The sequence below is a fragment of the Aricia agestis genome, chromosome 6 (assembly GCF_905147365.1).
Source record: "Aricia agestis chromosome 6, ilAriAges1.1, whole genome shotgun sequence".
NCBI lineage: Eukaryota > Metazoa > Arthropoda > Insecta > Lepidoptera > Lycaenidae > Aricia > Aricia agestis.
In genome coordinates this window covers 5,826,513-5,842,930 of record NC_056411.1, presented here as the reverse complement: position 1 = coordinate 5,842,930, position 16,418 = coordinate 5,826,513, and the positions used below count along the sequence as shown (strand labels likewise).

The 16,418-nt window shown below is 36.6% G+C and overlaps 2 protein-coding genes across 2 annotated transcripts in view; one reads left to right on the top strand and one right to left on the bottom strand.

The window, feature by feature from the left end:
- Positions 1-2,583, bottom strand: part of LOC121728443 (elongation factor Tu-like) — a 30,154-nt gene extending 27,571 nt beyond the window's left edge. The window contains exons 1-3 of the mRNA XM_042116638.1: positions 2,184-2,583; positions 1,700-1,953; positions 705-828 (exon numbers count right to left, since the gene is read on the bottom strand). Of these exons, the coding sequence (XP_041972572.1) occupies positions 705-828; positions 1,700-1,953; positions 2,184-2,502 (697 nt within the window). The 5' untranslated portion in view covers positions 2,503-2,583. The remainder of the gene's footprint in view (positions 1-704; positions 829-1,699; positions 1,954-2,183) is intronic.
- A 1,554-nt stretch (positions 2,584-4,137) lies between these two features.
- On the top strand, positions 4,138-8,666 carry LOC121728441 (WD repeat-containing protein 48 homolog). Its single transcript, XM_042116635.1, has 4 exons — positions 4,138-5,762; positions 6,256-6,420; positions 7,365-7,535; positions 8,474-8,666. The coding sequence occupies exons 1-4, from the start codon at positions 4,251-4,253 to the stop codon at positions 8,567-8,569; spliced, it is 1,944 nt and encodes a 647-aa protein (XP_041972569.1). The 5' UTR covers positions 4,138-4,250; the 3' UTR covers positions 8,570-8,666.
- The last annotated feature ends 7,752 nt before the right edge of the window (positions 8,667-16,418 follow it).

The following is a 16,418-nucleotide window of genomic DNA, read 5'->3' as shown; positions in this document are numbered from 1 at the left end:
ATGCAATGTTAGCTGTGATCCTCAGTACAGGAAAATAAGTAATCTGTGGCTGTGATCGGTCTGATGGGTTTGACTCAACGCGACCAAATTACTTCGGTCCACCATCTGCCTAGGAATCTACTTCTCTGATAGTACATAGAATTTGTTAAAAACACAGGAACTGAAATATTTTCTGCAATAAAAACTATCCAAAAAGCTTACCAGGAATTGAAAGTTCCTAGAAATTTATATCAAACTAGCTGTCCCGGCACACATTTCTTTGCCATATACAGTATTTCACCCGTATTATTTTATTGAAGTGACTAAATAAGTATGTCACCATGGCAACGTCCATCGCTATCCCGTCGCACAAACAATAGTCGCCGTCAGTCTCGAGTTGTAATAATTTACTATTATTTATTCAACAAATGCACTTATCAATATAAAAAGTACCCAGTAGCCGATTCTCAGACCCACTGAATATGCATATAAAATTTGGTTAAAATCAGTAAAGCCGTTTCGGAGGAGTATGCGGCCTAACATTGTGACACGAGAATTTTGTATATAAGATTACTGTTATTCAAATTCAGCAGTTTAGGCATGCTACATGAAGGAGTAACAAACAGTTATTTGTTATTTGTGGATAACAACATTGCACCACTTGACTAAGTTTTATAACGTCATTAACCTAGGTTTATAATACAACTTCCTAAAGAATTCAATACCTATTTCTGACTGATCGTCATTCAGCGCTTTTAAAGCAGAACCAGCAACCATTGGTGCACTGGAGCCATTAAATCCATAATCACCCAACATCTCCCTCATTTCAATCTCTACAAGCTCCAACATCTGAAACATTATACTTTTTTCAAACAAAGGTGGTTAAACATGATGTTACACGTCATATATACGAAGATGTGAGTGGAAGAACCGGATAAGTACAGTACTCCCAAATTAATAATGCGCATGGAAATCTTCGCTAATTGTTGTAATCACGAAAACACCCGAATCGATGAAACGTAAGATCCCCAAACAATGGACTTGCATTTTGCACCTTGTTCAAAGGAGATAAAAGTAAATATCATATAGCCGGTGGCTGTCCCCTCTCACCGATCCGTCAATAAGTGCTATAACTCACCAGGAAGCCATCGCGGCGTTACCATAGTAACGTCCAAGCAACGTCAGGCGCCTCTACGTCGCTGCAAAGCGCTATTTTTCTTAAAGTTAAGTTTAAAACAGCGCTTGCAACGACGTCTTCCGACGCTCCGGAAATACGACCGTTGCCGAAAACTTGCGAAAATTTCTATGCGCATTATCACTTTGGGAGCACTGTAACAGTTAAAAAATTGCCGTTTTTTGCATAAATGGAGGCTTTAGGGCTGGAAAAATGATTTGAAATAAAAAAAAACTGGATTTTATGTGTAGTGAGATACATTATCCAGATGATGAAGTAAGTTACAAGGTTTGTTTAAATTATAAGGGAAAGTAATTGTCCATATGTTATAAAATGTTAGTTATGTGGTTCTTCCGCTTACGTCTTCATACATTTCATTATTTTGGGCAGAATATAAATCACAGAACCATCCAATCCAACCATCTAAAAACAATAAAAAAAATTTTGGTTGTTTATGATTATTTCAAGATCCCTCAAAAATTAACACAATCAATAAGTAATGTTATTGTTACTTTTAATACTAATTAAATTATTGTAATAGCCCACCTCATCATCAACTAAATCCACTTTATTGACGTACACAACAATATATTTAATGCCAACTTGTTGTGCGAGCAGCAAGTGTTCCTTGGTCTGTGGCATTGGGCCATCGGTGGCAGCTACGACTAGAATAGCTGCATCCATCTGTGATGCTCCAGAGATCATGTTACGTATATAATCAGCATGACCTGGACAGTCAGTGTGTGCGTAATGACGATTCTTTGTGCTGTAGCCGACATGAGCAGCATTTATGGTGATACCTGAAAGAAACTCATGTTTTACTAGTGTACAATCTTAACACCTCCATCGTGGGTATCGCAGACACAATAGAATTTCAATTGTTATGCGGCAGCCGGCTGCCGCTTGGGGATTGATGGTTTAAAAATATGAACAGAAATTGAAGCAAAATTTAGGCATAAATGTAAAGTTAAACTTAGGCTTTGTTGGAGTAATCTCTTAAATTAAATGTGAAATTATAAGTTTTAAGTACCTCTTTTCTTTTCTTCTGGCGCCTTATCAATTTCGTCATAAGAAATGTACTTAGCTGATCCATCTTGGGATAGAATTTTTGTAATAGCAGCAGTTAGGGTAGTTTTCCCGTGATCAACGTGTCCTATCGTACCAATGTTGCAATGTTTTTTTTCGTTTGTTGCTGGTTTGGTCTTGGCACAGTAATTTCTATTGATTATATTCAGAGTATAACCAGATGATACTGATACATTACATGATTTTAAATTGCGAGCTACGGTCAAAACTTTAATATAATTATAGTTTATGTAATTCAAAATTATTTTTCCACTCATGTTCATAATAAATATAAAAGCAAGAGTAGATTTATTCAGCACATAATAAATAATTTATGTAACAAGCTAAAGAGGATAACCTCCTGAACGCGATTTTGGGCGTGTTCTGAAATTGTAAATAGTACAATGCTAGAGTGGTTTTACGAAACTTGATTAGCTATCGAGATATCAGATGGCACTGCCAATATACTGTCACTAGTTTTAGAACACGCCGTTGTAAACAACATGGAAAAAAGGAGTTTTTATGAGTTTTTGACATGACAGGCGATCATGACATTCGCTGTCAACCGTCAGGAAAGCGACGTTTTTAGGGTTCCATAGCCAAATGGCAAAAAACGGAACCCTTATAGATTCGTCATGTCTGTATGTCTGTCTGTCTGTCTGCCTGTCTGTCTGTCTGTCTGTCCGTCCGTATGTCACAGCCACTTTTCTCCGAAACTATAAGAGCTATACTATTGAAACTTGCTAAGTAGATGTAGTCTGAGAACCGCAAATTATATATACAAAATTGAAAAAATAAGTATTAAAAATTTTAGGGGTCTCATTACCTATAGAGCCCTAAAATTTTTTTTTTCTCCTACCTATTTGATGACCTATGGTCATTCAAAAATCATATTACGATTCACAATATGATTCATAATACGATTCACAATATGAATCATAATATGATTCATATTATGATTCACAATATGAATCATAATATGAATCATAATATGATTCACAATATGAATCATAATATGAATCATATTATGATTCATAATATGATTCACAATATGAATCATAATATGAATTACAATATGAATCATAATATGATTCATAATATGAATCATAATATGATTCATAATATGATTCATAATATGAATCATAATACGATTCACAATATGAATCATAATATGAATCACAATATGAATCATAATATGATTCATAATACGATTCACAATATGAATCATAATATGATTCACAATATGAATCATAATATGATTCACAATATGAATCATAATATGAATCATAATATGATTCATAATACGATTCACAATATGAATCATAATATGATTCACAATATGATGTGTTTTCAAATGACGACGAATGTCAGTCATCGTCAATCGTGAATTTTTTCGTGTGTGTTCTGCCATGTTGTGTAATTTGTTTGATATTATTGATGGATTTAACGAATGTAAGTAGTAAAATAGTTTAATTTAGTAATTAAATTATATTTAGTAATTATTAATTTAGTAATTATATATTACTAAATTAATAATTACTATATTATAATTAAATTAATAATTACTACTTTTAGATAATCATTTGAAAGAAATACTTACATCGTAATAACTTCTAGTTTACACTAGAAACGCACTATTATACCCCGGTATTGCTAGAGTCCAATTTATTTTTTCACTTTTTGCCATCAGATTCTGGTAGACCTATACATAATATGTATAGATATATGACCATCCTCATGCAAAATGAGTGCATGTGCGGCCGTGGATTAGGGATGGTTTTTGTCAAAGTGAAACGAACACGGCTATTTCATAATTATACAATTTACAGAAAGTGGTTCAATTTTACAAAAAGCTGTCTTTTTCGTTTTTTTTTTAATTTGGAGCCGTATTGCCATTAAAAAAAACTTTTGACAAATGACAGTAATTTGTTGTCAACACAGGATGTCAGACTTATCCTTCGCTTTGCCAATTTTTTATCAGGAAAAATTTTTACTGTTCTAACAAAATTAAATTATTCTACAATGAAGGAAAATGGGAACCATGCGTAAAAAGACCCAGGTTTCGTTTGTGATCCGCGACGAAGAGGAAAGAAGACATAAAAACGGTGTTAGTTCACTCCAATTGGATCCTATACAAAATAGACTGTACTCGGCCGGTCGCGATGGAATCATACGCGTGTGGCAGGCGGGATCGGGCTCCCAGGACAGATACGTGCAGAGCATGGAGCACCACACAGACTGGGTGAACGATATAGTGCTATGTTGCGGTGGTAAAAATTTGATAAGTGCTTCGTCCGACACTACCGTCAAAGTATGGAACGCACCCAAAGGTTTTTGTATGTCAACACTGCGAACCCACAAGGACTACGTGAGAACCCTGGCGTACGCGAAAGACAAGGAGCAGGTGGCGAGCGCCGGCTTAGATCGGGCAATATTCCTCTGGGATGTGAATACTTTAACAGCATTAACAGCTAGCAATAACACCGTCACCACCTCTAGTCTAGTAGGCAATAAAGAATCCATTTACAGTTTGGCAATGAACCCACCGGGTACCATCCTTGTTAGTGGTTCAACAGAAAAAGTATTGAGAGTGTGGGATCCACGGAACTGTTCTCGCTTAATGAAATTAAAAGGACACGCGGATAACGTAAAAGCATTAGTCGTAAGCAGAGATGGATCACAATGTGTATCTGGCAGCTCAGACGGGACAATCAAACTGTGGTCGTTGTCTCAGCAGAGATGTGTCTCTACTATAAGGGTCCACTCGGAAGCTGTATGGGCATTACTAGCAACAGATAACTTCACTCATATTATATCAGGTGGTAGGGACCGACTAGTCATAATAACTGAGTTGCGTAATCCAGATAACTTTATGATTGTGTGTGAGGAAACAGCTCCAATTCTAAAACTGTGTTTCACTGCCGACCAGCAGGGGGTTTGGGTGTCAACATCCGAATCCGATATACGTTGCTGGAAACTCCCCCCACTTAACTCCTTGAATTCCGAAATGTATAATCAGAATAGTTATAATACTAACAATGTATATCAAACGCAGCCCCTCCACCATATACCTGGTGGTCGAGCAATAAAACACTATGCAGTATTAAATGACAAAAGGCACATAATTACAAAAGACACAGCTAACCACGTAGCCGTATATGATGTATTGAAGGCAAGCAAAATTGAGGACCTCGGTGAAGTCGATTTTGATGAGGAGTTGAAAAAGCGCTTTAAAATGGTCCATGTTCCTAACTGGTTTAATGTAGACTTGAAGACTGGCATGCTGACTATACACCTGGGTCAAGAGGAGACAGATTGTTTCAGTGCCTGGGTCAGTGCCAAGGAAGCTGGGTTGACTACAGAGAACGATCAAAAAGTTAACTTTGGTGCGTTGTTGTTACAAGCACTTTTAGAACACTGGAATCATCCAAATAGGGTTAGTGACTCGGGACAGAAAGTCACTGGAAATAATTTCTTCAGTGTCCCACTTCATACACCTTTGATTTTCAGTGAAGTTGGTGGCAGAACATTGTACAGGTTGCAGGTAAGAAACTATTTTTCAAACTTTATTATACAATTCATGTAAAATCCATACTAATATTATAAATGCGAAAGTATCTCTGTCTGTTTGTCTGTCTGTCTGTCTGTCTCGTAATAAATATAATACATTTTAGTTTCAAGTGTAAACATTTGCTTTATTTTACATATTATTCTAAATTATATCAAGTGTTCCTGGATTATATTTGCAGAGTATTTTACAACTTTTCTTATCTTTAAAATATAATAAATATTAACAAAAGAGTTAATTACTTTTTGATTGCATAGTAATCACCTCATCACTTTCAAACAGGAAGTCATAAAATCACTTTTATTTGTTTAAAAAACTGTAAAAAATCCTATTTGTTTACATTTGAGGTAATTTATTTATTTATTTAGGTAATAAATCTATCTTATAAATTATTACCTCAATTGTACAAATAGGGGAGGCTTAAAATTACTGATACCTTTTTTAAAAACTGTACAAAACATCTTTTCAGGTTGGTGATGCAGGTGGAGAGACAGAGGGAAATCTACTTATGGAGACAGTCCCCTCGTGGGTTGTGGATGTCGCTATTGAGATGGCTGCCCCCAAGCTGAACAAGCTACCTTTCTACTTACTACCACATTCCAGTTGCCAGAGCAAACAAGATAGACAGAAAAAGGTAGACTCCATTTTTAATGGAGTCTAAATGTACTATCAGAGAAGTTAAATCCTAGGCAGATGGGGGACCTACATAGTTTGGTTGCGTTACGCCAAACCCAGCTGACAGATCATAATTCTTCTTCTTCTTCTTTTGGCGTAAGCCTCCCCATTTAGTAGTTGCCAGCGTCAGAGTTAAGGCGAAAGATTTGAACAGTTATTTAAACGGAAACTGATTGCCATGCACTGGGCACGGGTGATGAGTGATGAGTCATCACTCATCACCCGTGCCCAGTCATCACTGATGACTGATGGATGACTTAAATTAATATAATTGGGTTGACATGATCCGATCAAATGACATTGGTCTGTCAACTGCATAGGAATCAATTTCTTCGATGGTACTTTTGATTGATAGCATTAAAATTACCTATATTATACCTATATTATATTGTGTGACAGTATGGGCACAATATATTATGTGTATTCAATGGATCAACTAAGTATAGGTGGTCTTAGTCAGAAGCAAACTTATTCATGGTTGTTAAATATCTGTCTACAGATTTCGGTTGGCTGTTTTCCGTATTCGGTTTCGTTTTCCGTATTTGGAAATGCGAATGCATAGTATCAGTAGAACAAACTGGCGCACGCGTTCGCTTTTTTCCGAATTCCGAACGGGAAAAATTCCGCACATGTAAGTTTCAAGTGCGAGCCGGGGCGATCGCGCTTAAAAAAACGAACGTTTGCGCTAGCATCTAGGAAATCAAATACGAAAAACGTGTATGCGGCCATTTTCAAAATAATCACTTAGATTTTTTAATAATAAACAAATAAATCTCTATTAGTCTCTGATACTTTTAAAAATATCTAATTATTATTATAATACTTTAAACTAAGGAGATTTTAGATCAAATATATTTTGAAAAATTCAACATTAATGTTAACAGTTTACCTTATGAATTTCAGGATCGACTAGTTGCAAATGACTTTATCCAGTGTCGTAAAGTAGCAGAGCATGTGGTGGAGAAGATTGTGGGAGGTGGGGATGTGAACGGGGCGACAGCGAGCAAGGCCAGTACCGAGGACAGCACCACCGATCCGCCTGAAGAAAAAGTAGAGCTGCTGTGTTGTGATCGGGTAAGTGTAGGCTTTAGTTGTGGGATGCCGACTATTAGGCTGCCTTTCCACCAGAGCTGAGCAGAGCTGTGTTGCGAGGAATGTGTTTTTGAAAACTAATAGGATCGCTTCATTGACATGACTTTGCCATGACATCGCTCAGCGCGGCGATGCCATTGGTTCTCAAAAACACATTCCTCGCAACAAAGCCTTAACCAGAAAAAGTGAAAAAAGGATGTTAATGTTAGAGCGAGGCGTCATTGCTCCTGTGCGTAGCGTCGCGGCACTTCGCCATAACGGAATAACGTAATGACATCTGCATTTGTATCACATATGACTGCATTTGTATGACATATGACATATGCGATGTATCGAAGCTGCAGCAAAATGGGACATGGGAAGATCGTGCTGAAATGGCTACATAATCAACAATCAGAACGCAACAACTTTCTTTCCACTTTGAACCTTTTGGATCAATCTGCGGAAACATTCCAACCAGAGTCCAGACCATAAAGTTAATATACCTAGCGGAATAGAGAAACAAAGGTCTAAGCAAGAGAGATGTCACTATCAGAAACACTGTGTGGTAAAAAGAGACGTGTGATACATGACAGCAGCACTCTTTTCGTCGTCCAGTCGGCACGTGCCGCACGTTGACAATTTAATCTCATAGAAATCATGTTCAATTATGCTTGTGTAAGTGTATACGTACACATATTACACACAGATGAAACCAATTTCGGTTTCGTTTGACAGCTCGAGATTGTTGCTCTATTCCGCTAGGTATATTAACTTTATGGTGCAGACACAACACAACAAATTTTTATCATCAAATGTGTACGTAAAATATCGCAGTGTTGACTCAGCGACGACTCAACGCAGAGGACCAATAACAACATTGCTCCTACTTGAAGTTGATTAAAAATCATTCACCTAATATTATGTAATCTCATTTTCAGGTGCTAGACCCGAACATGGACCTTCGTACAGTAAGACACTTCATATGGAAGTCCAACGTAGAATTCACATTACATTATAGAGTGCTGAAACAATGAAAATCAAATTTATACCTCCAGAAGGTGAATATACATTTGAAAAAGTGTTGTTCCTTGAAGAATATATTCGAGTGAATAAACTGAACAGTGAACAAGACTAGTGACTAGTTTCTGAGATTTTGACAGAAGTTTATCTATTCAATAACACTTTTATTATCAAAGGAATTAACCAGTCAATTAAATAAAATGACAAATTTAAGAAACCCACGAAAGGGGTATGAAGATTTTGGCCGACCTACTATTGTGTTTTTCGCATTCACGAATATTAAAAAAAATGGATAGCTAACATCAATACAAACAAAAAAATAATCTAGGACAAACCACGTAAAGTGTCACATTTCGAAGATATGAGCTGCCAAAGTTTTACCAATTTAAGATGTTGCAACTTTGGCAGCTCAAATCTTCGAAATGTGCGCAATGGCGGACAGTGGGTCGGTCAGGCTCCATATAAAAATCTTCATACCCCTTTAGTCTTTACCAGCAGTGAGCAAGCTGATGATCACCAATTATTAGGTCTAAGAACACTCTCGACCATGCCAGTATAAAAAACTACATCAAAATTGAAAATTGGTCCACCTGTTTAGATGCTATATTACCACAGACAGACAAACCGACAGGCATGCCAAACTTATACCTCTCCTCTTTTCTGTTGGTACTAAAAACGCTATTAAATAGATAAAATTCAGTCTAAAAATTTCAGAAATTTGACAAAAACTTGTATGCCAAGTCATATCATTAAAGTGTTGCTTTTTGTATGACTAGATTATTGTCACAGGTAATAAAAAAATAAGTATTTAAACCACTTATTGGGTATTCTGTTTCTGTCTTAATTGTCCTGATATGTTGGGAAAACTTAAAAAGACAAGGAAACAAATTAGGTAACAAAATATTTGTATGCTATACTTACCCCATTGTGCCAGAAGGAAGATTGTTTTTTGTGTATGTATGTATGAATATTGAATAGTTCCCGAACCGGTGGTAGGCCCCAGTAGCAAACAACTTCTTCTTCTTATTTACAAATGGCCGACTCAGTGAGTTGCCAATGTCAGAGTGGTATTCTGAATAAAAAAAAATTGACTTTGACTTTGACTTTTGACTTTGACTTTTTGAATATTGATTTGGTACTGAATCCTAAATGGTGTCGCATTTAAACTTGGAAAGAAGTTTTTTCGTCTTAATCGTGAGAGACCCTGGGTTGGTACCCAGGGTCTCTCCTGATGGATTGACGAATCCTAGTGGATTCGTTAGAAATTCGACTACTTGTCTCTTTTCGCTACTTGTCTCCTTCACTCGCCCACGAATTTTAGCTATTTCTTTTTCAAATGTATGCAATAAGGTTGGATTTATATGCGTTCGCCCGAACGCGTGGTTTCGCGGCTACACCGTGACGTTACAAGCAAATGTATGTAAATTACAGCGCCGCTATTTAATTTAATTGTTACATTTATTCTTGTTATCTCGCGGTGTAGCCGCCAAAACGGATGCATATTGCATATATGAGCGCGATAGCCACATTTTTGCGATTGGAAAATCGTGATGTCAACATTTTTTGAATGAGAGGCCAGAGTTTTCAACGTAGTGGGCGACCAGGCTGTATCAATGTGATAAGAATCAAATAAGTTTTGTATTACCTGTGACTATAATATTAGTTGAGCAATATTTGTAACCGAATGTTTGTATTGTCATTTATACTTTTAAATACGAATGCCAGTGAAAATCATTGCTAATTTATATGAAGTTGAGCCTAAAGCATTATAGGTATAGCTTGAATATATGGATGTGTTATGTGAGATGTATTCAGCCGTTCGAAAATCTTATGGACTTATTAAATATTTAATCTGAATATTTTGTATTATTTACGCACAGCACCGCGATAGTTCAAGGTTTTTTTTGCTATCCTTGTCTGTCATATGACTTTTGAATATGCTGGACAGATATAATATGCAACTTTGTATTGTTATTCGCTGTGTAAATGTTATTTTAGGGTTCCGTAACCAAAGGGTAAAAACGGGACATAGGGTCCCGTTTTTACCCTTTGGGTACTGATGTAACTGAGACTTCGATGTCTGTCCGTCTGACTGTCTGTCTGTCTGTCCGTCTGTCTGTCTCCAAGCTGTATCTCAAAAATCGCTATAGGTAGCCATTTGAAATTTTCACAAAATCCTCAATTATATGTGTACTTTAATATTTTATAATAAAAGTAAAATTGAATAAATAATTAATGGGGGCTCTTACACAAAAACACAATTTTTTCCCTACTTTCGCTATATAATGGTACGGAACCCTTCGTGCGCAAGTCAGACTTGCACTTGGCCGATTTTTTTATAAAATAAGCTAGGAAACGAGCAGACGGATCATATGATAATAAGCGACAGCCGATCACGGAAACTATCTTATGGGTAAGGCCGCCAGAATTGTCAAATAGTAACACAAAAGATTTTGTGTTACCGTTACACAAAAGTGACACCATTTTTTGATAAAGGTGGTTTCATAATGGTGAAATAAATTACCTACAATTTTTTTTTTAACTTCTGTAAGACTATTTAATACAAGATAAAATGTGTGTTTGGGTTGGTTGGTTGACACAGGTGTACAACATGTGAGTAACTCACAACTTGAAAACCATTACTAGGGCTCATCATTACGAATAACTTTTTGTATGGAAGTAACAGTGAAATAGCGAAAAAATAAATGAGCTGTTCCATACTTTTCAAGTGTAGTCAGTTGAAATAAAATACCTATTTTTTTTCACATTTTCAGTGTTGTTTCCATACAAAAGTCATTTGTGATGATGAGCCCGAGTAGTAGTTTTCAAGCTATGCGTTAATTTAGTTACACGTTGTATGGCCGTCCAAATACCACTATGCATTCGGCTTTATAGATCGATTGTGTTACGATAACACAAATGTAACACAAATATAACTTATTCGTAACACAAATGCAACACAAAAGACTTAGAATTTACAACAATTATAGATTATATTTCGGTTATTTATTGCAACTAGGCATTAATGGGCGATTTATAATATACCTTTGACATCATCGCTAGCAAATATAATACAATAATTATATTTGCAAAGTAGATTTCGATACGTTTCCCAATTCCGTCTCAGAAACGAATAAAACGTTAATTCACGAATCCGAGATTGGGAATTTTTTCACCCTACAACACAACAGTACCTCGTACCGCCCATATATTCCTTATTCAGAGCACTTTTTAACGTTTTCAACGTGTTTTCATTTTTAACTAGTAAACCGTATTTCACAGCTGATCGCACTCTGACACCCACGTGTTGCCTGAATCTGCCACTCGCCGCGCCACTAGAGATATCCAAGAGGCCTCTCGCATGAATATTTCTAAAATATCACGTGCAAGTTATTTTTAATATCATTGTTTTATGTATAATAATATATTGTAATTGAAAAAACGACATAAATAAAATTATTGTCGGTTCAATATTTATTACTAATTCCTTCAATATTCACTTTCGACACAAGAAAAATTTCTTTGATAATGAAATACATCTGCATTTTCCATTTTTATTTTGCATGTATGGTTGAAATGTTGCTGAAAATATATTTGTTTAGATTATTCTATACATAGCTCCACTTTCACGTCGTACAGTCGATTACCTACTCTGGTCTGTGGTATTACTTTTACATGGATGATTCGTTCTCCATCATCATGGATTTCGAAGACTTCATGAACATGATTGCTTTGGAATTATTGTTAATTGTGCTCTATAATTTTTAATTAGGTAAGCAACCTGTTTTTAGTAATAAGTAATAACTAAGAAGATGATCTTACAAATAAATAAATACAAAGTAAAAAATCATATTCAATGAATTTGAAAGAATATTTCATGATCGTGTTTATTTATGTAAATATAGCTTTCGATAAGTACTGATTTTCCGCGGAAAAAGTCTGCGGAAATATTATGAAGTCCACAATCAATAATAATTTGGCTCATTACTTTTTATTGTGCTAAAAATATAAACAATTACCAAAAAAGTGCAGTGACTTGTATGAGAATCATATGAGAAAAGCGCCCGTGAGTTTCCGCCATCAACCGACCCGCGGCGTTGCCGTAGCTTAGCAACGATATCCAAGAGGCCTTAACACAAAATAAAAAGCCATATTTTATTTTAAACTATCGATAAAACAAGTCAATTGAAGGGTTTTTGCAACAATATTAATATTAGAGCAAGGTACTATCATCTAGTTCTTCGACGGTATACTTATTATTCAGATATTCTCTACAATTTAATGGATATTCCAACCATAAGATACTGCAGAAAAAAACGACAAAAACGTCACACAAATAAATTGACAATTTTGGCGGCCTACCCAGCTTATACGGCCTTTACACTCGCGCTTCGTCCCTCGCCTCGTGGCTCGCCTTTTTTAGCAACAAGTTTGTGCGTACCGGGCTTATACTGCTACGTCACTAATTTAAATAAAAGAAGCTAACTTTTTGGCTGTTCTTGTGGCATTTATGTTTAGGGTCCCAAATTATTCGTTCTTTTTGAAATAGTTCTATGAACTTAAATGTTTCGTCTTGCGACCAATCCATTATTTGACGACCTCTGTGGCTCAGTGGGTAGGCTGTCGCTTGTCGGTAGCTCAAGCCGGGGGTCGCGGGTTCGAATCCCGCCGACGGAACAAAAAGTTTTCAAAGTTCCTGGGTCATGGGTATTAAATATGTGTATCATATAATAAAAATCTTAAATATATGTATAGTATAAAAGTATTAAATATATTTCCGTTGTCTGGTACCCGTAACACAAGCCCTTCAGGTACTTAGCACGGGGCTAGACTGACGTGGTGTGAAGCGTCCATAGATATTATTATAATACGATGCATTTTTGTTTTTGCGTATTTAAAACTAAACACAACCTGCGCGGCACGATGTAGAAGCCAGAATAAAGCGGGAGGGCGAATGTAAATACCCACTCGCGTGCGACGCGAGGTCCTTTGACTCGTGCCCCAAAAACCGCTCCGGACGCGAGCGCCGCGAGGGACGAGACGAGGGACGAGGCGAGCCACGAGCGTCTGTTCACACTCGCACCTCGCCCCTCGCCTCGCGACTCGTACGCGAATATAAATGGGCTATTATATATTATAAAATTCTCGTGTCACAATGTTAGGCCGCGCGCGTACTCCTCCGAAACGGCTTTACTGATTTTAACCAAATTTTATATGCATATTCAGTGGGTCTGAGAATCGGCTACTGGATACTTTTTATATTGATAAGTGCATTTGTTGAATAAATAATAGTAAATTATTACAACTCGAGACTGACGGCGACCATTGTTTGTGCGACGGGATAGCGATGGACGTTGCCATGGTGACATACTTATTTATTCACTTCAATAAAATAATACGGGCGAAATATCTACTTTATATGGCAAAGAAACGGCCTTAGATCCGTTGACCTATAATAATCTTACCGCTTTTGATAATTTGAACTTCATAGATAAGACGGGACAACGTCTGTCGGCCTCGCTAGTATTTAATTAAATCCCAAACGCCACGGCCCACATGAGATGATAGATATAAAACTTGGTGATGAGCGCTCCAACTTATTATAACTACATCAAAAGGAGACGTACCGTACCTATTATAGGATGACCTGGTTCACGTGGAGTGAAATGTTCCGATTCTACGAGTGAATTCATTTTTAAGGGCGTTCGCTGCGTTGAGCCCTGCCAGTTATGACCCTTGATCGCGTTAAATACTTCAGTCGAGCTCCACTATATTTTAGTAGGTAAAAAATAAGTAAAATAGAAAAACTAAATATCCTTCCTACAAATTTTATAAAGGCGAATACATAATACGTGAATTTGTGAGTTGGTATGTTTGTTACTTCTTCACGCTTAAACGGCTGGAGCGATTTCGACAAAATTTTACAAGGAGTTAGCTGACATCCTGGACATACATAGGCTATATTTTAACCGACTTTCTAAATGGAGGATATGTTATGTTCGTTTTTTTTAATTTTTATGTTCAACGATTACTCCGCTGTTTGTGAATCGATTTTGACAAAATTTTACAAGCCGTTAGCTGATATCCTGGATATCACTTACGGCCGTTCCCAATATTTGATCTATCTCTGGTTTTGCCCTACTAGAGATAGGAATAGCTCACAATTGACATAAAATATATGGCTCTAATGTCTAATCGCGCCAAAAACAACTATGATATTATGTACCATCGAGGTAATTGATTCCTAGGCAGTTGACAGACCAACGTTATTTGGCCCTGGATGTGGTCTATCGGCTTGGTTTGACATAACGCGACCAAACTACCGTAGGTCCCCCATCTGCCTAGGAATCAACTTCTCTGATAGTAGGTATTTCCCCAGAATATACTTTGAGTTGCTTACTCAAAGCAACACGAAGTATATTCTACGTACATAACATATTTAATTGTTTCAGCGGCTTAAAGGAGTGAGCTCACTGAGACGGGCCGTGCCGGGGCTCATCGCAAAAATCCGCCTCCATACAATTTGTATGGAAGCGGATGCGCGTATCGCACACTGTGTCGGGGCGCAGCGGATTTCCGCTTCCATACAAACTGTATGGAGGCGGATTTTTGCGATGAGTCCCGGCACGCTGAGCCCCGGCACGGCCCGTCTCAGTGTGCTCACTCCTTAAGTGTGAAGAGGTAACAGACAGACCTATAGCCATTCTTAAATCTTATGCGTTTACTTTGATCGGTGATAATTACTGATTACTGAGGTGATTATGATGAACTTCAAAATCAGAATTCCATTTTGTAAGAATTTGTATTTGGTGCAGATTTTACAAAAAAATTATGCTAATAAAGCATCCCGGACACTGTTTTATTGGAGTATTGCTGAAGTTATGATTACCTATCTTCCTGTTTGATTATAATTCATTTAAAGTCCAAACTTCTAAGTGTTACCAAGTCAAATTATATAGATGGAACTGCCGAGGCTGAATAATTAGAGTTGGCCATTTTACGTTATGGTAATAAGGAGTATTATATTCACACAAACCCGAAAACTTTGCGAGATAGCGCAGCATTAGTTCCGAAATTCGCAGCGAGAGAGCGCGGCGGGGCGATAGTACACACAGTCGGTTTGGCGCTTCGACAGCGGAGCTACGTTTGTCGCCCCGTTTCCAACTTCGTAAGTGAAAAACTTAAGTGAAGTGTAAGTGAACTGTGATTTGATTGTGATTTGTGTGAGCTATCCAGTCTACGTCGTGTCAAAGTGAGTATTTTTTTAAAGTTTAAAACATAATTTTAAAGTTAGTTTATTCTGTATTCGTAAACTAAAATGAAAGTAATTTTAAAAGTTTTTGAGCGAATGAAGTTTCCTTTTAACGCAGTATTTTTCTAAATAAATAGGTACTGATGGCAATGTACCTACATTCCATTCTGGGTTTTCGTAGAGCCTCTACAAAGAAAGGTAGACAAAGAATAAATTACGTCTATTTATTTAATTAAAACATTCAAAAATCCACAAGAGCATCTAAATATTATAATAACTAATACGTATTTTATCAAAACTAAGCTACATGTAAGTAAGTATTTCAGCATTTGAAGTGCTACGAATTTAATTGCGGTTAATTTTATTTTAGCTTTTCCCGCGTTACGGTACAGTACAGTAGTATAAAGGGACTTGGCTGTTATCAGGATTAATCTACCCCAAAAATCATATTTGAAGTAAAACTATTTCCGCAGCGCCGTCAGATATAATTATTAGGTCTATTAATTATTGTGATACCAATTTGTCGTCGTTATATTGTGTATTTTATCTACAATAATAACGAAAATATTTTTATTTAAACTTTTTTTATAAAAAATGTACATTTCTTCTTT

Bases quoted from the DNA above. Each gene is read 5' to 3' on its own strand.
- LOC121728441 (XM_042116635.1), top strand. From the start codon at position 4,251: ATGGGAACCATGCGTAAAAAGACCCAGGTTTCGTTTGTGATCCGCGAC. The intron at 5,763-6,255 runs GTAAGAAACTAT...ACATCTTTTCAG, and splicing joins GAACATTGTACAGGTTGCAG to GTTGGTGATGCAGGTGGAGA. The intron at 7,536-8,473 runs GTAAGTGTAGGC...TCTCATTTTCAG, and splicing joins AGCTGCTGTGTTGTGATCGG to GTGCTAGACCCGAACATGGA.